At 44.2% G+C, this 27,067-nt stretch overlaps 1 protein-coding gene across 2 annotated transcripts in view; it reads right to left on the reverse strand.

The window, feature by feature from the left end:
- Nucleotides 1–27,067, reverse strand: part of LOC138261172 (BTB/POZ domain-containing protein KCTD5) — a 195,054-nt gene that overhangs the window by 60,217 nt on the left and 107,770 nt on the right. Inside the window, exon 5 of one of the 2 annotated variants that reach the window (XM_069209884.1) lies at nt 11,498–11,614. The exons of the other annotated variant lie outside the window; for it this stretch is intronic. Coding sequence (XP_069065985.1) covers nt 11,498–11,614 — 117 coding nt within the window. The remainder of the gene's footprint in view (nt 1–11,497; nt 11,615–27,067) is intronic. 2 annotated transcript variants of the gene reach the window in all.

Here is a 27,067-nt window from a genome sequence, read left to right on the forward strand (position 1 = left end):
CCGCCAGATGTTGAACCATCAGGGTAATGGTCTGATGTTCCAGCCATGTCCAGAGGCCCAGGTCCTCCTGACAAAGGGTCCAGGACCCTACCCAGCCTTGTTTATTGGAGTACCACATGGCGGTAGTGTTGTCCGTGAACACCTGCACCACTTTCCCTTTGGGAGAGGGAAGGAATGCTTTCAATGCAAGTCTGATCGCTCGGAGCTCCAGCAAATTTATGTAGAGTCCCGACTCTGCCGGAGACCAGAGACCTCTGATCTCCACCTCTCCCATGTGGTCCCCCCCCTAACCCAGAAGCGACGCATCTGTTACTATAGAGAGATCTGGATGGGGAAGTGAGAGTGCTGCAAGTCTTTCGCAGTCTCCTCCGAGATCTGGACCATGTCAGAGAGATTCCTGTGATGCTGCGCCCACTGGAACTTCAAGTCCCACTGCAGAGCCCGCATATGCCACCTGGCATGTGTTACTAGCAGGATGCAGGAGGCCAAGAGGCCCAGCAGACTCAGTGTCTCACCGAAACCCAAGACCAAGGCTGACAGAGCGGAATCATAGCCTGGATGTCTTGGACTCGCTTTTGGGGAGGATAAGCCCGAAACCGTACTGTGTCCAGAACTGCTCCGATGAAAGGGAGCGTCTGAGAGGGAGTCAGGTGTGACTTCGGCACGTTGATAGTGAACCCCAGCTGGTGCAGGAGGTTCACCGTAGTCTGGAGGTGGGAGACCACTGTCTGGGGCGAAGGCGCCTTCAACAGCCAGTCGTCTAGGTAGGGGAAGACAAACCCCTAACCTGCGCAGATGAGCTGCAACCACTGCCATCACTTTCGTGAACACCCGAGGGGCGCTGGTAAGACCGAGAGAGAGCACGGTAAATTGAAAGTGCTCGTGACCTACCGGGAATCGTAGGTAACGTCTGTGGGCAGGCAGGATGGGGTTGTGGAAATAAGCGTCCTGCATGTCCAAAGCTACCATCCAGTCTCCTGGGTCTAAGGCAGGCAGACAACCTGAGCCAGGCTGAGCATTTTGAATTTCTTCTTGAGGAAGTAGTTCAGGTACCGAAGATGGAGGATAGGGCGCAAGCCTTAGTCCTTCTTTGGTATCAGAAAGTAGTGGGAATAACAACCACAACTTAGTTCTGGCACAGGGACCCTTTTCTATAGCTCCCTTGGCCAAGAGCCGCAACTTCCTGGCAGAGAAGCACCAAATGATCCTCCAAAAGGGGATGGAAGGATTGTGGCATGTGTGGTGGTGCAGATTCGAAAGGGAGGGAATAGCCCTTCCGAATTATTTGCAAAACCCACCCATCCGTGGTTATATGTTCCCAGTGGGGCAGGTGATGGCAGATTCTGCCACCTACAGAGCGGGAGTAAGGTGACTGACTAGGAAGGTTTGGAGGCTGCTGCAGGGGCAGAGGTGGACTTGACAGACCTCTGGTTCTCTGTCCCACGACCACGTGGGATTCCGTGCCCCCGGCCACACAGGCTGTCCAGCATGCATGGCCCGGTGGCTGGGTTGAGGATGCGACCGGGCGCCCCTTCCGTGGCCACGAAATGGAAGAAAAGCAGACTGTGGGGGGGGCGTGTGGCAGCAGGAAGGACAAGGGACCGAGACATAGCCCTGGACTGCTTGAACCTCTCCAATGCAGAGTCCGCTTTGTCTCCGAAGAGACTGGTGCCATCAAAGGGAATGTCCATGAGTGACTGTTGGGCATCCCCCCGAGAAGCTAGAAGTACGTAACCAGGCATGGCGCCGTTAAGGCCACTGTTGTTGCAACCGATCTGCCCAGAGATTCGGTCGTATCCAGCCCACAACGGGTTGTGAACTTCGCCATGTCTCCCCAATCTTTGACTGCTTGGGAGACTATAGCACTGGCCTCCTCCGGTATCTGCAGCAGGACTTGCACAACTGTATCCCACAGGGAGTGGGAAGAACAGCCCAAAAGGCATGCGGTGTTCACGGACCGCAGCGCGAGGCTGGAGGAAGAAAATAACTTCTTACCAAATTGTTCCAGCCTTTGAATTCCCTATCCGGGGGTGCGGAAGGGAACGCACCAGAAGAAGACGACGTCTGGATAATAAGACTCTCAGGCATAGGATGTTGGGACAGGAACTTCGGATCTTTTGGCAGAGGCCGATGGGGCGAGCGATCTTGTTCACAGGAGCCCCTGTGTTGGGTTTGGACCATGTACCCAAAAGGACGTCAGTGAGGGCTTCATTAAATGGGAGAAGGGGTTCAGACGTAGAAGCCCCAGGCTGAAGCACCTCCGTCCGGAGGTTTGATCTGACTTCGACAGTAGGTAGCTCAAGGCCAAGGACCTCAGCTGCCCTACTAACCACCATACCATAGGTAGCTCCCTCCGCTTTTATCGGGCGTGTTTGTTTAGCACTTGCTATTTAGAAATCGGTGCATTGGAAGATGAAAGACATGGAAGCTGTGGTATTTATCCTTCTAGGAATCCGGTTATTTTGAAGACCATTTGGAGATGGATTTGTGAATCTGACTGTAGGCCTATATAAGGAGCCCCGTGTAATCAAAAGTTGAAGCTAGAGAACCAACCTTTCCGTGTTCTCTTTATGAGAGAACGCATCAACATTGTCATCTGATTTGATTCGGATGGGAAAGACGAGAATCTAAAAGATCTGCGATATCAGTTACCCAACATTAAAAAGGAACTGCCCTGATGAAGGCGGCTTTACAAAACGGAGGTTTACCGCCAAAACGCGCGTAGGCTTAGTTCCTACAGTTGTTATAATGGAATATGAATTTTAGGGTCCAAGTAATTTTTCTTTTTGAATTAGGTGGAGACGCGATCTGGTTCTAAGTTAACATGTTAAAACTGTGAATATTAGTAAGGCTTTAAAGTAATGTTGTAGATAAAGCATATATCTAAATTGTATTGTATTGTATTTTGGACAACTTGGATTTTTTGCCCCTTTTTTTAATGTTATGTTTCTATCATTTTTCATTATTTGTTGTGTTTTTGTTTTGTATAATTTTGTCTGTCTATTAATTATATAAATGTATGTGTCGTTCCCTGTGAATATGTAGATATTTTATATTTAATTTTGATCATTGTGTTTTCTTGTTGTACATACATATGTAATAAATATAATTTTGTGTATTTCAGTTATCTTGATTGTTGTTGTTGTTCTACAATTGTAGATGGCAGTGGACATTAGTTGAAGCTCAATCTCTCTTCTTGTACTCAAGCTCCCTCCGCCGTAGCCACGGTAGGAGGAGACAGCATGCCAGAGTCAGGAGAAGTATCAAGACCACTGGCTTCGCACAAGTCCAGTGCCCAGTCCATAGTAGGGTCTTCCTGGTATTCATAAGGGTCCAGGGACCCCTCCAATTCCTTCCCTGTGTTCGTACCCATAGGAAAATGTGTCAGAATCCGTCCTCTGGCGAATGGAGCCCACCGAAGTTGAAGGCGGCGTTGGCCGATGCCGCTCGGAGTCGTCAGGAATGAGAATCGGGTCGATAGTGGGCACTACCGACGTCAGGTGCGTCGCTAAACGACCCGGCGCCGGGGAAGGTCTCAACTGTGTGACCAGCATCAGTGTAGATCCGCGCACGGATCCGGAGGCGACCTCGGTGGCCTGAGACGAAGTCCCCAGCGTGGAACCCAAAGGAAGGAAGGGGGGGGGGGGGGGGCGTGGCAGCTCCACAACCAATCAAGACCTTCCTCTCGTGTGAGATCGGGATCTATGCGGAGTCGCGTGCCGGGCCGCCATCAGCTTTAGGGACCGCTCCCTCAAAGCCTTCGGATGCATTTCCTGGCACTCTGAGCACGACTGGTGGTCGTGGTCGAGGCACCACAGGCAGCCACGATGAGGGTCCGTCACCGACATGCGGTGGCAGTCCACACATGGCTTGAACCCTGTCTTCGGGGACATCCTCAACGCACCAAAGGTCGCACCAAAAAAAATAGACAAAACGGTCAAATTTGGCCCAAAAAATAGCTGAAGGTAGCTCTTTCGGATCAGCACGTGGCACGGAAAGAAAAGAACTGCGTCACTGCGCGAGGGCAGCATCTATGTACTACTCCAGACGTCATCACGGCGACCACAACGCCTACGGAGTCGACCGACGCCATCTACCGACGCGAAAGAGTATTGCTCGAAGAAAAAATCTCCGGATCCAGTCTGGCACCTGGGGGAAAATTCTAAGGTAAGGAATCTGCAACTAGAAGTCTCTATCAGATAGAAAGTGTAATTAAAGTTGCCTACCTGGTGGTAAGCCGAGCACAGAAATTGGTCAATATTCAGTTATGGTGTTGGTCGATTTCAGACTGGCATTGGTCAAATTTGGACCGGTAGAGTCGATGTTAGAAATGACAATCAAGCCCACTTCTTTGGATGGCAAAGTGAGCATCTGCAAGAACATTCCTGGGCCTAGACTAGGAATGATGCTGAGGGTATTGGCGTACTGAAGCAGTGTGAAATCAACACAATGGTTACAACTGGTGTTGAGGGTGAACTTGCAGACTAATGCTGAAACTAGAGTCTGCTAAACAAATAAATACAAAATGATGAACTCAGAAAAACGTATCACCCTCGACTGTCTTCAATCCAGCTATTCAGCTCTTATAAAGAGCACAATTACTCCTGACAGCCAGGCAAAATCTTAAGGATTTTTAAACATATCACTCTAAAAGTTATAAAGATAAACAAAAGTAAAAAACAAAAAGCGAATAGGTCCATAACTTATGACACTGGCCTACAGTATTCAAACTACTGCAGTGTAATTCCTGCGCATATAACTGGCACACCCAAAAACAGGGTTCATGCTGTTTGCAAAACACGTGACCACAGAAGACCATGCCACATCCTAAACAATGTTAAACTAGAGAAAGCAACTCCATTTGTGCACTTTGCTCCTTCATAATGGTTCAAGTGACAACATGCTTCAGCATTCCACCTCAAATTAAAACTGTCACAGCCATTAGAAACTCATTAGTGGAATGCAAAAACACAAGCAGTAGCATTTAAAGCAGATGCACTGCGGACCAATTTCAGAAAATGGGAGCCTATGAAGAGCTGCTACTAACAAATGCTCAGTCTGATGAGCCTTCGAAATGTAAAATGCATAAACCAGGTCAGGTTTATCTAAAAGAAAACAAGATGACCAGAGCAAGTATCAGAAAGTAATTGTCAGGACTTCGTTTACTCTTTAGGTCAAAGGAAATCAGAAAGGGCAAGGAGGTATCCCTCAAAGTTAATTGAACAAAGAACAGATTACTTCCGGAAAACAAGAGCGGAGAGTCAAACTGAGCTCCTAATTTCCAATCCATACTGACATCCATGTCTTGATCATCAGTTTGCTTCTCAGGGGAAAACCGTTTGATTTATTTTAAAACAAACTATAAATAACACCACAATTGGAAGCCACTGCGCATAATGTCAGAAACTTCTCTCCTAAATCCAATGATAACTATTTGCATAGGGGTGGGTACCAAATTGTGCTTGGTAAAACGGCTGCATCAGGTTTTGCAGAGGTAATTCTAGTATTGGCAACCTATAGAAAAACACGAGATACATTACCTTCCGGCAAATAGGAAAGGCCTACACTCACCACTCACTTGGTAAAACTATGAGCTTATCCAAAAAAGCCCTATATAGCAGCCATTCTGCTTAAGCCTATTTTAGAGGTTAACTTTAACATGGTGCAATAAATTGCATTTGTCAAAGTGCCTCAGTCCTCTCCCTATTCAAAGCAGCTACCAATTCCATGGGACTGTTGCACTATCATCTGCTCAGATGCATACATCTCCACAGTTTAGACTGTTTGTCGATTGGGCAATAATCAATGAAAATCAGCAACCTATTGAAGAAACAGAAGAATCTTCCCAAAATATATTCACGCTTTCCCATTAGGTACAAAACTCCACTGTCCTCACAGTTATGCCAGAACAGCGCAACAGAAACTCCTGCAATAAAGTTACATCCCGTGCTCTAAATCGCACATGAAAAACTACTTGAGCCACCACTAATGTAATGAACCAGCATTAGCAAAGTTAACAGGTCTGCAGTTGGCCACCAGCCTTTCAGCAATTCTTGCATTTGGTCATGATATTTGGAGAAAACATACTGTGTGGGACACTGTACTCATTGAAAAAATTTAAAAATAAAAAATAAAAAATAATGCCTAAGGGCAAAATTGTTTTCTGGTCTCAAAAACATTACCATAGTACACTCTCCACCAACAGGAACTACTGTGTGGGTATGCTTCGTGTGAAAGTGTAGCATGCCATAACTCAGTGAAGTTAGAGAATGGTTGAAGTGAGCTAACTGTCCATTGATGTATGCTGGAGAGGGTGCGGGAAAAATATGAATGCCACATTCACAGACTAATGGAGGAAGTCTCGTTGAAACCGCCAAAAGGTAACTGTTATATATACGTTTAGTAAGGTCTTTCCTAACAGACCTAAAAAAGCCATTGGTCTGGCATTGGCTGCTAGCGTCGCCTTTAAGAAAGGCAGGAGAAAATGGAAGAAAGACGGAAGCAAAGCAAAGTAAGGAAGGAAGGCAGACAAGTAAGGAAGAAAGTGAGGATGCAAAAACGGAAGAAAGGAAAGAAGGCCAAAAGGAAGAAATGAGGGAAAAACAAAAGGTAAAAAATAGTAAGAAGGAAAGAAGGCAAGATAGAAAGAAGGAAAGAAGACAAGATAGAAAGTAGGAAAGAAGCCTAAAAAGAAAGCAAAGAAAGGGGAAGAGGAACGGAAAAAGGAGGAAACAGTTCTCCTTCAGGACAGCCCTCAGCCAGTACCATCACCTCCTGAAAGAAACCAAGCAAGCACCAGCAGACTGCAAAGACAGCACAAATCACTGCAAGGAACTCTTCGCCACTGTGAAAAAGTTTACCAATCCCGCAGCCACTGAGAACATCACTCCCTGCCACGAACTGACAACCTCACAGACTTCCACAACAAGATCAACGCCGCAGACCGCATCAACCAGCTCACATGCACAAACATGTACCCAGAACACCTTCTCACCCACTGGGAACTCCAATACGCAACACACTATCTCCATCAGGAATCCCAATCACTCAGGAGCATCCACGGACCTTTCCCCACGCCACATTTTCAACCTCTGAAGCAAGAAAATCAATGACAAGCTCAGGAAGGTCCTGAACACCTGCATCACCACAGCATTCTTCCCCAGAGCCTGGAAACACACTGAAGTGAGCCCCCTCCTTAAACACAAATCCGCTGACCCAGTGAACTGAAGAACTACCAACCCATCTCTGATCAGTCGAGAAAGCAATCAACCACCAACTCAGCAACTCACCCAACACCTAGAAGACCACAACCTCCTGGCCCCCTCCAAATCTGGATTTCGAGCTAACCACAGCTCAAAGACAGCCCTGATTGCAGCCACAATTGACATCAACCCTCCTGAACCGTGGGGAAACAGCTGCCCTTATCCTCCTGGACCAGTCCGCCATGTTTCACACGGTCTCCCACACATCCTGAACAGACTTCACCACATCGGTATTCAAGGAAACACCCTCAAATCGATTGCCTCGTACCTCACTGACAGAATCCAAAGGCTCTGTCCCCACCCTTCACCTCAGAGCCTAAGATCTGTGGAGTCCCCCGTGACCGAAAAAAAGGAAGTCTTCATCTTTGGAAACACCTCGCCATGGACTAACGCATGGTGGCCTGCTGACTGTAACCCCCACATCACACCCCATCTCAAAAAACTACAGTGGCTCCAGATTAATGAGATGCCAGTTCAAGGTGCTGACCCATCCCAACAAGGCCCTGCACAATGAACGACCAGCATACCTCAACAAATCCCTAACCCACAAACCAACCAGACAACCAGCTTTCCTCTCGAGACTCACTGCTGATTTGCGCACTCTATAAATGTTTGATATAAAAGAAAGGAAAAAAATACAAGAAAAAAGAATGAAAAGAAAAAGCAAAACAAAGGAAAGAAAAAACAGGAAAGAAAAGAATGAATGAAAGAAGGCAAAAAGTTAAGAAACAGGAAAGACGGAAAGAAAGGGTTCACACAAATTCTGCATAAAACCCAAATTAGACTCCACCTATGTTTAAATAAAACTGTTACAGGTGTGTTGCAAATTAAACTCCATAAAGTTTGGTTTTCTTCTGGACAAAGTTGATCAAAGAACCACTGGTGAAACAGAGACCAGGAACAATATGGCATGCTGTGAAATGGCATCTGTCTACTTCAAATATATCCAATCACAACATCAGGGCACACTGGCACTTAAGGGAACTTCTTGTGTATGTGCAACTTGTGAAAGAGCAAATTGGTGTCACTCAAAGTGACGTTAACCAGAGGCCTAAGTAGGCGGAACTATTGCCCAATGCCATTGGCTGTAATGGGCAGAAGCAAAATGGGAATTACTACAGACCAAAGGATGGAAAGAGGTGGCTAAAAGCCCCCTTAAATATATTTTACGTATTTTAGTGAAATAAAAAGGTATTTGTTAACGTCAGACCAAAAGAAAGCCTTATGTAGCATTCGAGGATTAGCAGATAGCTGAATGATCTATCACCAATCACTGGTTAGTTACATGTCACTGGGCTGCTGAGTGATGGGGGAGGTGTTAGGCTTTGAACCCAACTCATCCCTAGTTATAAAGATAAAAAAAGATCAATAAGAAGTAGACTTTAAACAATAATGTACAATTTGAGTAAGCTTAGTACACATCCTAGAAGGAAACAATTTGCCTCAGAATATAAAATTATAATCCTAGCCTACAGATGCAATAGTAAAAAAAAAAAAGTATAATATTCGGAGAACTCTGCCATGCAAGTATGCCGTTTTGACTTGCTACTCATTTTAACATCGGTACAGCCTCACAACGATACGGATCTGTTTTCTTCCCACCCTGGTTTGGAGTATTCCATCACTGACTAGAGTTTAGTAGTCTGAGTTCTCGCAACCAGCAAGTGACCTGACTACATTAGATTTGTGTTGATGATTGAGTGTTGCGCATGTGCTTTGTAATTCTTCAGCTTTTGTGCATTTTGGAAGCTCAGTCATGGCATTTGAGTGCAACCCTCACTTTTATCTCTGCTCTCGCCATTACACAAGTATTAAAAATATATATATTTACAGCACCCCAAAGGTCCACTGGTAGGCAGTTCACAGTCCAAAAAACAAACCTGCTCCAATAGGCAAGGAACACCACAACCCAAATCTTTAACTGGCACAGTTGCTCTACGCTCAAGGTACTGTATGGAATACCACTATGAATGTAGCATGGTGCAGCATTCTTGAAATTCACTATTTGTTCAAGGTGGCAGGAGAAAAAAGTAATGAAACTGAACTACTGATTATAAAATAGCATGTCAAAATTTTGGAACAAAGAATACGGCCTAAAGCACATACCATCAAACCGACCTATATTCCACATGTGCCTAGCTAATTTAGCTATCTTAAAAAGGTTTAGCACGTTATTCTTGCCTTCTTAATATTCACTCCCGTTGCCTACCCCACCTGCCTTTCGTTGTAAGGTTTTGCCATTTCTTTTGGCTAAAAACAAATAAAAAAGGAGTCACATACAGAAGTAGGCATATGTATTTTTTTGGTACAAACATTAGACACTGTTTAAACATGGATCATGTTTTGTAAATAAAAGCTGTTTAACCCTCTAAACTCAATTGTACGTTTCTTGTATTAATAAAGTACCCTTTGTCATAAAAAAGCCTTGCCCTACATTACCCCCATCTAAAAAAGTTGAAAGTACAAGTGGCACATGCACATAAATGTACCACTTGCATGCGCGTTCATGCTAGAAGCTGACTGTTAGGAAAAGGTAGTAATGGGTTGCCGGTCACATTGTGGCATGCACACCTGACTCTGATCATCCCCACCTACCTTGAAAGCAAAATAACACACTAGTCCCTCCGATAGGCCTGCAAGCCTGTCCTTGGGATGAAATATGGCCTTGTGACTAACTGGTGACTTGTAAGTACTAACTTTTAATCATGGCTCCCAAACAAATAAAAAAATGCTGCTCTGAACAAGTAACTCATACAATCCACTGCCCTCATCTGTCTAAATGGGTCTCTGGTGACCAAGGTAATCAAATGCTCAAAACATCAGTAGCAACTGATTTTTAATAAAACTGGATGTACACCTCTTCACTACATTTTAGTTACATACTATAGTAAGTGCATCATACTTGGCACAGATCTAAATGAGATTGAAATATCAAGTCGGAAACCACTGAATGCAATACCACATGGTGGTGACAACTAAGGTAAAAAAAATCATCTTATTTCTTGAACCTATTGAAAGACCAGCCTAAATCTGCATACATAGGAAGTTGAAGGCCACTACTACAGTGACAGAAGTGTTAAGTGCAAAAGATGTTCACCCCAATATGGCCTGAAATTTAACAAGTTATAACATCAGTGATGGTTCCCTTTATGTCGACCTAAAAGATAACTTTTAGCTGTCTTGTGGGAAAGGCGTCTGTGGCCTATACTAAGAACAGACTTATAGCCTGTCCATTGTATCCCATGGGTTGGCTTATTTTTCAATCTAATTTGCTTGCTTTTTATTCAGTGGCGTGTTTTCCTCATCTTGTTTATGCCTCTCCCCTTGGACCATACCTTTCTGCCATCTTTTACAGGATGGTTTCGTCTACTTCTCATATTTAGGGAACTATTTTTTTCTGTAATCAGTCCTTGACAGTGCATGTGTTTACTTACTCAGTGTGATGATTGTTTTTCCAATATAATGTATCCCTTCCATCGTTTCGCCTTCATTCACTACTCCATTGCTATCTTACCCCTCACAGTACTTAAAATGCATTAATTTAGTTGACCTTTTTTGATGGGAATGCAGCAGCCATGTTGCGGTCGAGACCGAATATATGCATCCATGTGACTGTTACTCCATTGGTACCAGCCCATTCCTTTTACTTTCCCATCCCCACCCACGGGTCTTTTAATTTTCTTTAAATTCATTTTTGAAGTGCAAGGCAGAGCTGCCATATGTTGAAGGACACTTCAGTAGATGGAAAGCGCATGCGTGCCACTAACATTTTTTTTTTGTTTGCAGCCTGTAGATGGTAAATTTACAATTAAGTGAGCCCATTTCATCTCGCAAGCCTTAGAATGCATTTTTTTTTTTATATTGGTGAGGGCCTAGCAGCTAACCCAAAAGTAAATTTAACACACAAAAAAAAAAGAAAAAACCTGAACAAAACAAACCAGGCATTGACCAGGACAAGGAGGCGGCCAACACTAGCCTTTTGGCTCTGCCAACGACCTTTAGATGTACAGCCCTCATTTGTAAATGCAGTTATAAACCACTTCAATAAGGTTTGTTATTTAGAACTAGCTAAATAAATCAATTAAATTAAAAAAACATAAAAATTAATGGCTTTCACTACAAATTTAGTGATACCAGTGGTATAAAAATGAATGAAAAGCAGTGATGAAAGCAGGAATACAAGAAAGCCATGCATGGCAGTGTAAGAGGGAAGTGAATGGAAAAGTGGGACACACCTCACTGCTGCATTTCTGGAAACTCGTCTCCTCCCCTTTCACTTCCCTTGACACAATCAGCAGAAACTCTGACTGGTGGTCTCGCCCGTAGCCATAGGGGGAACCTATACTGACAAGCTGCAACAACCAATCAGAGTAAGAGAAAAACAACAAACTTGTAATGCTAGCAATGAGAAGATTCTATCATTAAATAACAGGTGATGAAAAGTACCTATAAACAATATGGTCATCACATTTTAATGAACTGGATAAACAAGTTACTTACCTAGATATGTGATTTCTCCCGAGGGAGATGTGCAGTGCCTGACCCATTTTCTGCCCACAATGGAACTCCACGATTTGTGCTCCAAGAGCCCAATGTTTTTCTTGTGAAAGAGATTCCATGCACGAAAATTACCAGACTGCGATGAGCTGGTTCATTAATGGCAATCGATCAGTGGAAAAAAGAATGTGTCTGCGTAGTATCCTTTACACTAGAATTTCTCTGCAAACTCGAAGACACTACCAGTAAACTGCTAAAGTAAAAGGGGCTGAGGCCCAAGTTTTGAAATAAATGCTCTTACAACTGAAACAACCCATGTCGGAGCTAAGCATGGGAATAGTGACACTATTATACCCAATAAGCTGTAATAGCTGTAGGTGGTGCCGGAATGGAAGTTCAATGTCTGATTGGCTATTACGGTTGAAACATGGGTTCCATTTAATAGGTCATGAAATGTGCGTTTCTTTTATTTTTGTACATTATAAAACAAGATTATTTGGAGACAAGCCAGACTTTGCTTTAAGATCGTTGCTCAGACTTTCAGACGTTGGCTCTATCAGAAATATTTGGTCTGAGACCTTTACTGCTCTGGCCCGCGAGTGAGTTTTTCTCGGAAGTCAACTTACATTCGCCTGCTTGCTAATTTATCTGATTTTTTAACCTTTCTTTCTGTAATAAAAAACTTTAAAATAAACACATAAGGTAAGAACTAAGAATAGTGTGCACTTTAGCAATATCCTTTGACCAAGTCTATGAGAGAGTGATGCTCCTTCTAATGAGTCTTGATTCGAGTTTCGGTTTGGTGGCCTTTATGGGGGAAACATGCTAATTATTAAGCTTAATTGGTGGTCAAGGAATTGTATAGTCCAGAGGTTTTGTAGTAGTGCACACAACATGTGATGGGAAGATGCTTGCAAAGTCTAATCACTGGCAATCGTTTGGGGTAGCATTTGAAGCCACTGTTCTTTTGCCCACTGTGCTACCTCAGATTGGACTCCGCCATATGCACATCAGTCATGACCCTACTCCAACACGAACAGCCCAGCCCCACTGCTGAGACAGGGCTTCTCTGAACTGGAAAACAAATAAAAAAGTAACTTGGTTCCAGTGGCTCAGTGCGCACGGGACTCACATTTGTGCAGATCCTTAGTCACTAGGGCATTGAAGATGTGCTATGCATATGGATGGGTATAATATGAGGTGGAATGGTGAGTAAAAGTTGGATTGTTACCCAAAACGTTTGCCAGTGTTTAAGCTTATTGCAAACATTCTCCCATCATCTTGTGTGTTTTCGAAGTACTGCCAGTGTACATACAGATGTTGTCGAGAAATGTTGACATTCATAGGTTTTGAGCGATGTGTTTTGCAAAGTATTGTATCTATTGGTGATTGCATCTGTGTTACTTTGTGATACTGTGTCATGCACTGCATGCAGCACATAATTTGTTGCTAATGGTGTGTAGGAAGTTGGCTCTGTATGTGCTATTTCAAAGTAAGGAATAGCATGCACAGAGTCCAAGGGTTCCCCTTAGAGGTAAAATAGTGGTAAAAATAGATAATACTAATGCTCTATTTTGTGGTAGTGTGGTCGAGCAGTAGGCTTATCCAAGGAGTAGTGTTAAGCATTTGTTGTACATACACAGACAATAAATGAGGTACACACACTCAGAGACAAATCCAGCCAATAGGTTTTTATATAGAAAAATATCTTTTCTTAGTTTATTTTAAGAACCACAGGTTCAAATTCTACATGTAATATCTCATTCGAAAGGTATTGCAGGTAAGTACTTTAGGAACTTCAAATCATCAAAATTGCATGTATACTTTTCAAGTTATTCACAAATAGCTGTTTTAAAAGTGGACACAGTGCAATTTTCACAGTTCCTAGGGGAGGTAAGTATTTGTTAGGTTAACCAGGTAAGTAAGACACTTACAGGGCTTAGTTCTTGGTCCAAGGTAGCCCACCGTTGGGGGTTCAGAGCAACCCCAAAGTCACCACACCAGCAGCTCAGGGCCGGTCAGGTGCAGAGTTCAAAGTGGTGCCCAAAATACATAGGCTAGAATGGAGAGAAGGGGGTGCCCCGGTTCCGGTCTGCATGCAGGTAAGTACCCGCGTCTTCGGAGGGCAGACCAGGGGGGTTTTGTAGGGCACCGGGGGGGACACAAGCCCACACAGAAATTTCACCCTCAGCGGCGCGGGGGCGGCCGGGTGCAGTGTAGAAACAAGCGTCGGGTTCGCAGTGTTAGTCTATGAGAGATCTCGGGATCTCTTCAGCGCTGCAGGCAGGCAAGGGGGGGGTTCCTCGGGGAAACCTCCACTTGATCAAGGGAGAGGGACTCCTGGGGGTCACTCCTCCAGTGAAAGTCCGGTCCTTCAGGTCCTGGGGGCTGCGGGTGCAGGGTCTCTCCCAGGTGTCGGGACTTTGGATTCAAAGAGTCGCGGTCAGGGGAAGCTTTGGGATTCCCTCTGCAGGCGGCGCTGTGGGGGCTCAGGGGGGACAGGTTTTTGTACTCACAGTCTTAGAGTAATCCTGGGGTCCCTCCTGAGGTGTTGGATCGCCACCAGCCGAGTCGGGGTCGCCGGGTGCAGTGTTGCAAGTCTCACGCTTCTTGCGGGGAGCTTGCAGGGATCTTTAAAGCTGCTGGAAACAAAGTTGCAGCTTTTCTTGGAGCAGGTCCGCTGTCCTCTGGAGTTTGTCTTTTCGAAGCAGGGGCAGTCCTCAGAGGATGTCGAGGTCGTTGGTCCCTTTGGAAGGCGTCGCTGGAGCAGGATCTTTGGAAGGCAGGAGACAGGCCGGTGAGTTTCTGGAGCCAAGGCAGTTGTCGTCTTCTGGTCTTCCTCTGCAGGGGTTTTCAGCTAGGCAGTCCTTCTTGTAGTTGCAGGAATCTAATTTTCTAGGGTTCAGGGTAGCCCTTAAATACTAAATTTAAGGGCGTGTTTAGGTCTGGGGGGTTAGTAGCCAATGGCTACTAGCCCTGAGGGTGGGTACACCCTCTTTGTGCCTCCTCCCAAGGGGAGGGGGTCACAATCCTAACCCTATTGGGGGAATCCTCCATCTGCAAGATGGAGGATTTCTAAAAGTTAGAGTCACTTCAGCTCAGGACACCTTAGGGGCTGTCCTGACTGGCCAGTGACTCCTCCTTGTTGCTTTCTTTGTTCCCTCCAGCCTTGCCGCCAAAAGTGGGGGCCGTGGCCGGAGGGGGCGGGCAACTCCACTAAGCTGGAGTGCCCTGCTGGGCTGTGACAAAGGGGTGAGCCTTTGAGGCTCACCGCCAGGTGTCACAGTTCCTGCCTGGGGGAGGTGTTAGCATCTCCACCCAGTGCAGGCTTTGTTACTGGCCTCAGAGTGACAAAGGCACTCTCCCCATGGGGCCAGCAACATGTCTCTGGTGTGGCAGGCTGCTGGAACTAGTCAGCCTACACAGACAGTCGGTTAAGTTTCAGGGGGCACCTCTAAGGTGCCCTCTGTGGTGTATTTTACAATAAAATGTACACTGGCATCAGTGTGCATTTATTGTGCTGAGAAGTTTGATACCAAACTTCCCAGTTTTCAGTGTAGCCATTATGGTGCTGTGGAGTTCGTGTTTGACAGACTCCCAGACCATATACTCCTATGGCTACCCTGCACTTACAATGTCTAAGGTTTTGTTTAGACACTGTAGGGGTACCATGCTCATGCACTGGTACCCTCACCTATGGTATAGTGCACCCTGCCTTAGGGCTGTAAGGCCTGCTAGAGGGGTGTCTTACCTATACTGCATAGGCAGTGAGAGGCTGGCATGGCACCCTGAGGGGAGTGCCATGTCGACTTACTCGTTTTGTCCTCCCTAGCACACACAAGCTGGCAAGCAGTGTGTCTGTGCTGAGTGAGAGGTCTCCAGGGTGGCATAAGACATGCTGCAGCCCTTAGAGACCTTCCTTGGCATCAGGGCCCTTGGTACTAGAAGTACCAGTTACAAGGGACTTATCTGAATGCCAGGGTGTGCCAATTGTGGATACAATGGTACATTTTAGGTGAAGGAACACTGGTGCTGGGGCCTGGTTAGCAGGGTCCCAGCACACTTCTCAGTCAAGTCAGCATCAGTATCAGGCAAAAAGTGGGGGGTAACTGCAACAGGGAGCCATTTCTTTACATGGTGCATTACTGAAATACTGATAATTTGTTGACAGTGTGAATTTGTGAAGAATTTAGATTTGAGGAGAACACAGCGAAATGTCTGTTGAAGATTTAAGTCGGCTCTCCAAGTTTAGAAAAAAGTAGCGCGATCCCCAATAGTCTAGTTGTTTTGAAGGAATGCTAATTAGCAACAGTAGTGGTTTACTCTGCACACAAGGGCAAACTGTACTGATTCTAGTTTAGGGTATTGCTGCTATTTCACTTTGGAAGGGAGTTTGATTTCCACCTTTTTTCCCCAGTACGCATGCACAGGTTTACTGCTTTTGGCTGTATTTGGATACTGTAATTGAGTTGTTTGAAATTGCATTGTAAATAAATGTGTTTTGTAAAGTTAGTTTGAAATTGACAATGGGTGCACTTTTGGTAAAGTTTAAAAATTAACTGAAAACATGATTCACCTCCTGTTAGCCCAGCGTATTATAAGTTTTTAAACCATAGTTCACATGCTTGTCTGTGGGTCAGACTGGCACAACACTATAAATGACCTTTAAAAAAAAAAAAAAAAGTTTTCTGAATAAGGTACCTTTGAAGTGAAGAAACTAAATTATAGAAACTAAATTATATGAGCATGTGCGTTCGAAATTAAATCAACCTAAACTTAAGTATGTAGCTGGGTAAAGCTACCAAGAAAATGTTGAAAGGTAAATTTGGGAATTCTTTTAATAATTGGATGGATGCAATAATTTGTGCGAAAAGGCATGACGTGCAGTGTAAGAAAATGCTGTGTTCAGTAACGCTCTTTTTAATACACACAAACTCACCTTTTTAATATTACCAAGGCGCCAGACTGGATCGGGAAACGTTTGAGCAGCATCTCTGCTCTGGTAGGGGATGCCAAGTGGCTCTCCACAGAAGCAGTTCATCCCCAGAAATGACATACCGAGCCTATATCACCAGACACATGAGCGGTCTGTGCCCACAGGTGCAGATCCACAACCGTGAACAATCTATGAAAAGTGGATAGATTGCTTAATTTGGGATCTTATTAATGGTATACAGCCCAATTTACAGAATCGGAAGTAGAGTCATTGAGGGACCTGCACTTAGTCTCTACAAAAAAAGTGTAACCGAAGGTGAGTAACTTGTTGTTCTAAACACTCATTTCTCACCTTCTGAACAGATACTAGAGTAATGCCTATGTGGAAATGGGTCTGTGAATGAGCTCAAACCAAGAAGTCCTTAGTAAGGCAGAGCAGGCATTAAGTGCTTCACAGCAAATCTGGCTGTTCAGCTAGTAGTGTTTCGTGAATGTATGGAGTAAGAACCACTTAGCCACCTGGTAGATGTCCAGGACAGGAACTCCAGGTGCCATTGCAGAGGAAGCAGCTTTGGCCCTGGTAGAATGAGCTCCTAGACTGCCTTTTCTCCACTACATAGCAAATCCTGTTGCAGAGCTCAATACAGCAGGAGATGGACTATCTGCACAGCCTTGCCTTTATTCACTCCAGTAAACTCTACAGAGTTGACCATCCATCCGTTGTCCTCTGGTATGGTTGACGTAAAAAGCACAGTGCTCTTTTTGGTTCAAAGCGATGGAGGTGTCTTCCTCAGACGCGTAAGGCTGGGCACAGAATGCTGACAGGGTGATGGGTTGACTGACATGGAACAGTGCTAAAACTTTCAGCAAGTGGGATGCTCGCAACTGCAGAACTAGTTTGCCTGGGAAGGTGGTGGTGTATGGCAGGTCAGCACAGAACCTCAAGTTTCACGTGATGGCGATAAAGAACAGTTCAGAGGGTGAGGACCATCAGAAGACAGCTGTGAAGAGGTCAATGGGAGTGCATATCAAATAAGTGAGGACTAAGGTAAAATCCCACTAAGGTAACCTGAAGGAGAGGAAAGAAACATGTTAGATACCATTCAAAAATTATGACTTAAAGAAAGCTGGTCTGGCAACTGTAAAAAGGCTAAAAGATCCTAAAGATATCCCTTAACTCTTCCCAAGAAAACCTTGTCAGGCAAGGGACAAAAACAGATAACTTAGCCTAGAGACAAGTCAATCTGGCAAGCTCCACACACATCAACATATTTGTCCCATTGACCAGTGTAAACAGTTTTGATATCAACCAATCCTTTGATGGACAGAAGGAAGGCTTTCAATGCAAGCAGATGGAACTCTGTTCCAGAACGCTTATATGGAGCCACGCATCTGCTGGAAAGCAGAAGCATTTGATCTCCACCTCCCCCCCTGGTAGCCACCACCACCCAGAAAGGACAAGCACCACTATCAACTCTGCATGGGATAGGGAAAGGGGTCTGCCACTGACCCAATCACATTCAAGTGGCCACCCCAGCAGCCCCTTTTGCGCTCTCCTCTGAGATCTGGACATGGTTGGAAAAGGCCTTTAAAATCTGGTCCACTGAGACTTCCGATCCCACTACAGAGCCTGAATAAGCCACTTGGTGTGCGTGACCAGCAGGATGTAGGAGGCCAACAGTCCCAATACCCTCAATCAACCTCACAGAAATCCAAGAGAGGCTGAATGATTGTTATAGCTTGAAGGAGCAGGCTCTCCTTTCCAGGAGAAAAGACTGAAACCAAACCGTGCTCCAAAAGGCTCCAATGAAGGGGAGCATCTGAGTCAGGTGTGACTTCAGCAGATTAACAGTGAACTCCAAGGATGGCTGGAGGTTCGCAGTAGTCTTGATGCCTACCTGGGGTGAGCACACATTTAACCTTCAGCCAGAGTAGGGGAAGACTGGGACCCGGACCTCTGAAGGTATGGTGGCACCACCATCACTTCTGTGAACATCTGAGTGGCACTAGTGAGAAAAGGGGAGCAGAGAAACCTGAAAATGCTCCTGTACCACCATGTGCAGCAGGTAATGCGGATGGGCCTGTAGGATGAGGTTATGATATTGGCGTTCTGCAGGACTAACCACAATTGACTCCCAAGGTTGAGGGCTGCCAATACTGGGCCATTGTGAGCATCTTGATTTTTTTTTGCCTCACATTGAAGTTGTAGAGAGGGAGAAGTCAAAAATACATGAAGGCCTCTGTCCTTTTTCAGCTCTACAAATAAGTGGCAATAACCACAAACTACTTCTGGCACAGGGACTCTCAACAGCCCTTTTCCCTGAAAGGGCTTGCAATTCTAAAAAGGACAGATGGCCTTCTGTCAGCAGGTCTGGGGATGGTGGAAGGTGCGGCAGATTGGTAATAAAGGGAATACTATCTGCAGAACCCACCTGTTCCATGTGACGGTCTGGCATCTGGGAAGAATTGTTAAATCCTGGAACTGGAAGGCTGGGCTCACCTAAGGTTCACTCTAAAGAGGATTTTACAGGTGGGGCTGCAGGGTGTGAGGAGTGAGGCAGTGGGCTAAATGATGAACTGACTGAGGAATTTCATGAAATTGCTGGGCACATTACTGGAGCTGAATTGGCTACTAGTATGGGGTACCTCTGCCAAAGCTACAAAAGGACCAGCAGAGTTGATGTGGCTGATGAGCCTAAGCCAATCAGCGCAGAGAGGTTGTTGTGCCCCTGGTCTCCTTGAACCACGCCAGAGGGGGATTTGATTTGTCCCCCAAACAGGTGGATCCTGTCAAGGGGCATGTCCACAAGTGATGATTGGACTTTGCCCGAAAAACCCGTGGACTGTAGACTGGTGTGGCAGTTGCGGGGTGGGGGGAGAAATGAAGCCACCAAAAGGATATCTGCAAGTGTTCAGTTGAAGGGAGGGAGGTGCACAGTAGAAGTTTGCCCTGACTGGAGCACTTCTGTCAACAATTGGTTTTGACCTCCAAGGTGTGGAGCTGGAGGTCAAGAACTTCAGCTGTCCTACAGATGACATTTGCTTAAGTAGGGCTCTCCTCAGTGGTAGGACTAGGGGGCGAAAGAAGGCCAGTCTCAGTGAAAGTATCAAGGCCACTAGCCTCTTGCAGGGCAGTATACCAATTGTCTTTATGTATGGTTGCCTTATTTCATTACCTGCATCATAACTGTCCAAATCTGAACCAAACAAGTAAAGCAACATACAAATCTGTTCTTGTGTGGAAGGAAAGTCTATTTGGGGAGGGTGCGCTTCAATTGAAGCAGAGCATGGCCCAGGTCAAAGTAGAGCCAACTCAGCACAGTGGGCAACTTGTTCTGTGGTGTCAATGGAGTTGGCGTTGAGGTCTCAGGAACTGGCGTGGATTGTGGTGGCAGAGTCAGAGGAGGCCCAGTGGTGGATGTTGGGAGGGGGTAGGTGGTATGTGCAAGGGTGTCCCTAGGGACAGAGGTGAAATCCACCAGCAATGCACTACATGGAGGCCTTGCAGCTCCTCTGGGCCCAAAGAAGTGCCAGAGTTAATTGGTAAAGATCCAGAGAGGCAGAGTATGGACCTATGGATTTGGTTGGTCTATCGCAAACATTGCCAGAAACTCTTATCGTGTCGGGGAAATGTTGTGGGATATGCTTCAACAGACAGACTTCAGTAGTGTGATTGAGAGGTATATTGAAGCCCTCGTGCATTCTGAAAATTATGAGAAACGCAGAAAAGGGCAGAGTTCTGCTTGAATTTCCTGTGTTATTTTCTTCAGCGTACCTAAAGACTTGGAACGCAAAGCCAACCAACATTGGGAACAACTTTTGCAATGCCTGGTGGTCTCATACCTTCAGATTCATCAAAATGGAATCACTGCAGTCTTTAGAGCTATGTCTCAACCCCAGGCAGTATTGGCAAACTGATAATCTGTCAAACATTTGCTTGCAACATTCCTTACAAGGTTTGAATCTTGCTGTCTTTGGGGGTCTTTTTGGTTAAAAAAAAAAAAAAAAAAAAAACTATCTTAGAAGCAGGTAAGCTCCAGGTCTGTGTATAGTGGTGGGGGAAGAAAGGAACTAATGACAGCATGTGGGAATGCCACTTATATAGGCCCACTGTGGCTTCAATTCGGAGCCGCACAGCACCACAATATGATGCGCAGAGGTACAGCTCAAATGTTTCCAAACCCAGTCTGACACCAGGATTATATTAACAAGCATTTGCAATGCAATGGGTTTTACATTTACTCAGGATAGAGCTATTGGTGTAGTAAATTCCTAACTGGACTTTGTTACATAAATTGGACATAGCAGTGTCTAGCTAGAAGAAACACCTAAGAGAAGCGAATGTTACTAATAAGCAATTCACTTAAACATAGCAGTGTGGGCTGATTTTGCAGTAAGAATCCGTAGAAGACATGGCAAGTGTGCTTTCCGCCGAGTACTGCACTAGTGAGTTATATGGTGGAATTAACACTTTCATGGCTTTCTCAAACAGAAAATGAAAAGTAAAACATTAGTTGACATAAGCGAGCCGATTCAAAGCACCATGGCCACTATGCGTATGAGCACGAAGGAGAGAAAAAAAAAAAGTACTTAGCTCACAGTCAAACATAACAGCAATCATCTATGTAACAGGGTCAGTCTGCAAGTTGGTAACAAAACCTCCTCAAGGCGGGACAAGCGTAAAGCATTTATGAATGATTTAGGATTTTTGAAAGGCAAGCCTACAAATGAGTGAAAGTAATGGGCGTGGTTCAAAGCCCATAATACAACCGTTCAAAGCGCTTGCGCGCTCGACCTAAAAAGGTGAGGAAGCCGAGGTTAGAAGTCTATTAAAAAAACTGAAGAAAACAAATAAAGAAGCAAGCGATTGAGGAAGATGATTAATTTATGGATGAATTAATTATGACAAACCCACCTCAATGAGGATGAAATTCAGATTTAAGATACCCATATGAATGTATCAAGGTTAAGGGAAGACGTTTCAGAGAATGGTATTCAAAAAGTGAGTAAAGTGAAAAACAATGCTTCTAATGAAGTACATTAGTGGAATTTGAGATTCAGATATTTACAGTCAAAATAAAATTAATCTGTAAACAGTCAGCAAATGTGCCACTAAAAATTGCTTAGCTATTTAAAAAAAAGATGAATTCATAACTTGTGAAATAAGTCCAGTAAATCAGCTGGGTTGTGATAGTTTATGCAAGTTAAATTGTTTAATGTATTGTACACCAGTGTTTGCATGCAAAGTATTGTCATGTTGAATTTAAAACAATCTCAGGAATCAAGAGTAAGAATGCTCCAGTTTGCAATAATAAAGGAATCAACTCCAGATTTAATATGCACAGTAAGAGAAGTTTGTGATAGTCCTATATTGTGCCGTGGTACAGAGTCAAGAAGTTTTACATTTCTTTAGATGCAAAATGGCTCACAGTGACTGATTTGTGCTCATCATTTTTCTCCATCCCTCTTCATGAGGATAACTAATATATTTTTGTATTGAAGTTTCAAAATATTCTGTTTTATGGTAGATTCCCTCAAAGAAACTATGTCCCTCAATCTTCTCCCAAATATTGAAAAAAGATGAACATATAAAATTGCCTTGTGACGGAGTACTAATGAATACTTTGATTGAAGCATTGTTGAATCGCAGACTAAAAATGGACAGTTTCCCCTGCGACGATGCAATACTGTCCGAAGTAAGCTATTTACTTGGGACAGCAAACTCAGAAAGGTGTCAAAATACCACTTTCCTGCAAATTTGGGAATAAACTCATTAACACTGAAGTAAGGATATTTATGGGAAAGTGTAGGCTGCTATTACTAGGGGATTCTAAGCTTTTCCTGCTCCGAGGGCATCTAAACAGGCTGACTCATAAGGATATTTCCTGTCCAGGATAAAGAATGTATGCAAGCCTTCCTGCGGGTGAGAGACTGTAGATTTGCTTTCAAAATGCCAAACTTTTATAAAGATTTGTATTTATTCTGCCATGAAAAAGAAAGGATCTCACTTTTGGTTCTCACATAACAGCATATCAATGCAAAGAGACCAACTGCTTATTTTTCTGCAGTGTAAGATCCAGTTGTATAGGCACTGCCTTGATTCATGAAAAAAATGTTGCTGCAACTGTGACTGCCATGTTGCAAAGTGAAACAATTGTCATGGGTAACACCTACATGTTGGTACCTCATTTCTGAGACATTGCTATCGCACTTTAGAACCCAGTATTTGATCATCAACCGAATGATTAAGTAGGAGCATCCTATACTGGCTGTTCGAAACATTTCAATCAATAAGTGTGAAACGTATAACATTAGTATACATTTACCATTGCCAAGAAAAGCTGGATTAGAAGAATTTGAGCATGACTGCATTGTTGCAGGAAACCTATGTTCAAACCAAGACCAGACATTCAAGATGTACCAATTGAATTGGGTTGATTTTATTTGTGGATGGCTCATGTTCGAGCGATGTCCATGGAAACCTACAAGCAGCATAAATTGAGTTACATTAACGTACATTGCGGAGGCATCATGCATGCAACATGAAGTGGCTGAATTCATTGCCAGAAGAGCTTGCTGTATAGTCTATGAATTGAGGGCTACAATCTATACCAAGAGTACAGTTGTGGAGTGGTGCATGATTTCAGCAAATTGTGATCGCTGCAGGTTCTCATGACCTCTACTGGCACTCAGTTTGCAACAGGCACTACATTCTTGATTTGTTGCATGCATTAAAATTGCCAACATATTAGCAGTGGTAAACTGTGCTGCACATAGAACTAGAAATGACATCATAGAAAATGGCCTCTTGGGGCAAGCTGCGAAGTACTGTGCTACAAAAAGGGTGCTAACAAAAGTACTGTGCCTTGGATAACCATAGATTTTATAAACTTCTTAAATAACATTTGCAAAAGTAACAGCTGAACTACTCTAAACTCTCCAATGAAGTAGACTCATTTTATCATATAAAGCTACTCCTATGAGAGGAGTCAAAACACCAAACACTAGCCTGTGTTGATTCACTTTTCTCCACAATGCACCAATTCAGGGATATCACCCCTTCGGACAAGTGTGTGCTTTGGAAAATATCTTAGTGCATGCAGTATGGTCATTGTAAAAGTATGCATGCTAGCTTTGTAGTGAGAAGCAATTAGGTTTAGAATTCTGCAAGTAACTTGCAGTTTAGGCCTTGCTCATTCAAGGCATGGCTGATGCCTCTTCACTGATCAGCTCAATCGTTTTTCTATCCCATGTCAGAAAGGATACAGAGAAACTACCACAGATAAGGTATAGCACCCTGGTTTGTTGATTTAGCTTAAGGTAGTGCTGAAACAGTCCACATGGATTGTAGATATTGCAGTGAGACACTAGCTTAAACAGTCAAGCTTCAAGTTGTTTCCTGAATGCCCTAAGTGGTATTTATGTCCTCAAGCGTGTTGGTAATGAGCCAAGGCATAGGTAGTAGCCACAGAGAATAACTGCTCAGAGGTAGATTTTAATTTTGCAACTTCCAGTAAAAGTTATTTTCCTTATCAAATTTCTAGCTTCCCCAGAAATGTTCAGGAGTACACACGATACAGTGGTTTGTTTAAGTGTAGCCTTGCATGAGGGTGCAGAGTTTAAACATGATCCCGGCTGGAATGCAAAGCTATAAGTGAGCACAGGTGTAACGGGATAAACTAAATGGGTGCACTAATATGGCTTCAGACCAATAGTATAGCTTTGAGGAGAGTAAGGTGCGACAGGTGTACTCATGCCAGGACATTTACAAAATACAGTCTTGAGTTGATTATGGCATGTCCCACTGTTTTCAGAACATCTGAGATTAGATGCCATATTTTCTTTATGCAATGAGGTGGCAGTTAATACTTTCACTATAGTAATTATGTGTTGGGTGAAGGCTAGAGTTTAGTTTATGGCGAAACAGTGATTTGCTGGACCCGATGGGAGTCTGAGAAGCTATGATGCAAGAGCTATGTCTTCATGATCTTTAATTGATGCACTAGGAATTCACTGACTACCGCCTTTACCAACATTTCAAATACTTTAGCCTCAGGGCACATCTGAATGCTGTCTGCAGATAGGTTGACAAAGGATTATCTGGGTGCATCACAAGATGTGATCAAAGTGAGAGTATGTGTGGCATTAATGTAGAGGTATGCCTTCTCAATCCTATCCTTGAATGCTGTACAAATCTTGGTCCATCCATTGTGACAACTATGAAAGGATCCTTCTGGTAGAGGCTTTGGTGGATGATCTTGATGCTGGGGCTTAGTGTACATGCTGAGCTACCTGCATGTGTTCTTGAGGAAAACTTTCAGGGTTTTCTCTCTAGCTTGTGTTTTCCTTTATTTCTTTTGTTGGCATCTTTTAGATCTGACATCCATTGCACTATAGTCCCTACAAGGTTTGCATTCACCCTCCTGTTTTGCTGGTTTTGTTTTTGCTGGCTTTAGTAGTCTTAGTAAGCACTTACACTGCTAACCAGTGCAGAACTCCCATAAAGCAGAGCAAAACTGTCTTACACCTGACTTGCACTTCACTAGTATATTTTACTCTATGTACTCGGGGCTAGAAATTAAATGCTACACGTGGACCTGAAGCACTTGTGCACCACCCTCTAAAGTGACACTTTAAAACCTATCAGACCTGCCACTGCAATCTGTAGTGCAGTTTTAAACCACCATTTCAACCTGTTACAATAAACCATTGCCAGGCATGAACCTTAATTTTAATACTTATAAGGTACCTCTATTGTAGGCCCTAAAGACATTTAAAAAGTAGGGCCTGTGCCTTTAAGTTGTACACCTCCTAGTTTTGGAAAAACTACTGATGTTTTTCACTACTATAAGCCCAATCTCTCCCACTGAGTTAGCTCATTACATTTAATAAGTGCTAACTTTGGACTGGGAGGCAGGGATAGATGTCATGTGTAGACTCAAATGAATTGTAATTTAAAATCCTTTTTAATTATAGTCTTAACTTTGTCCTAACTTAAGCCATAATTCTGAAAAATGCCATCCATGAAGGTACTGGTGGTGTTCTTGGAGGTATGATACGTTTTAGCCCCTTCATGAAGGCTTTGATGACAGGCACTCTAAATAGAGACTTGTTTTGTATATTTTGTAAATAGGCTGAAATAGCTGTGAGATGTATTTTAACCCCTTCACTGCCCTGGTGCAGGTCACGACCAGTGGCCGACACCAGGGGGTCTCCCGCTATATAACTGACGCTTTTCAACTGTAGCTTTTAGGCAGCAATAAAAAAGTCAAGTAAGTATTGTGACTATGTTTCTGCTACAAAAGGGTCAGACTTGTCTAGTGGCAGTTTTAGTGCCATAAAAAAGCGCAGAAGGTTTATATGCCTACTGCAAAGAGCAAATCTGTATTTTATGTAAATAGCTGAGTACATTAGTAAAGTCAGCCATTACCTGCGCTATAATACCAATGAAATGTATGTGCGGGGTGGAGGACTGCTATGGAGAGATGAAGGGCACTTTAGCTGGGTGGTAATGAGGGAATCCAAGGAGGAGGGAGTGGGAGCACCAATGATGATTGTTGGACTGGGCGCAGGAGGTGCTAAAGACTGACGAATGGTATGTGACAAGGTGTTTTTTCAGTGTCTTGAAAGAACGTGCTGATTGAGGGAAGAAGCGCAGGTAAGGTGGCCTCTACTGTTACACTTCTCTCACACACCATCGATTTTGTGACTGTCTACGTAGGCTAGTGTTTTAGAGCAACAGTTTAGCCAATAGCAGAGATGGCATCTTGATGGATGACTGCTGCCGGCACTCGGGTTATAGAGATTAGCTCTGACATAGGATCAGATACTGAGACAGCATTTGAGGGATAGGACAATGGCGCAGACTCTGGGAGTGATTTTTCAGTCGGAGGAGTCCCATTCGAGAACTCCTCTTCCAGTACATTATGAGGGAGGTGATGAGGACAGTCCTGCTGTCCCTTCGCAAGCAGTTTGTGCAACTGGGTAATAGTGGGTTAGCCCAACCCAGAGAGCAGGTGAATGCGGCGGCAAGCAGAGAGAGAGTGCTCTCTTGGGAGCTCCCCAATTTAGTTCAGCCCCAAATTCCACCGCCCAAATCGTATTGTGGAGACATCAAAATTATCTTTCGCAAAACAAAATGGTTTTGTAAGGCAGGCACCTGTGTTTTTGGTCCTGGGTTCGGCGGCCATATAGAGAAACACACTAAACCCAAACATTTCTGGAAACTAGACATTCGGGGGAGTTCACAGAGGTGTGACTTGCGTGGATTCCCCAAAGTTTTCTTACCCTGCAAAGCTGAAATGTTGAATAAAAACTCGATTTTTCTCGCATTTCTGTCACACAAACTACAGGAATATGCTGGGATCCACAAA

This window comes from Pleurodeles waltl, chromosome 10, assembly GCF_031143425.1.
Source record: "Pleurodeles waltl isolate 20211129_DDA chromosome 10, aPleWal1.hap1.20221129, whole genome shotgun sequence".
In the NCBI taxonomy this organism is placed as follows: Eukaryota; Metazoa; Chordata; class Amphibia; order Caudata; family Salamandridae; genus Pleurodeles; species Pleurodeles waltl.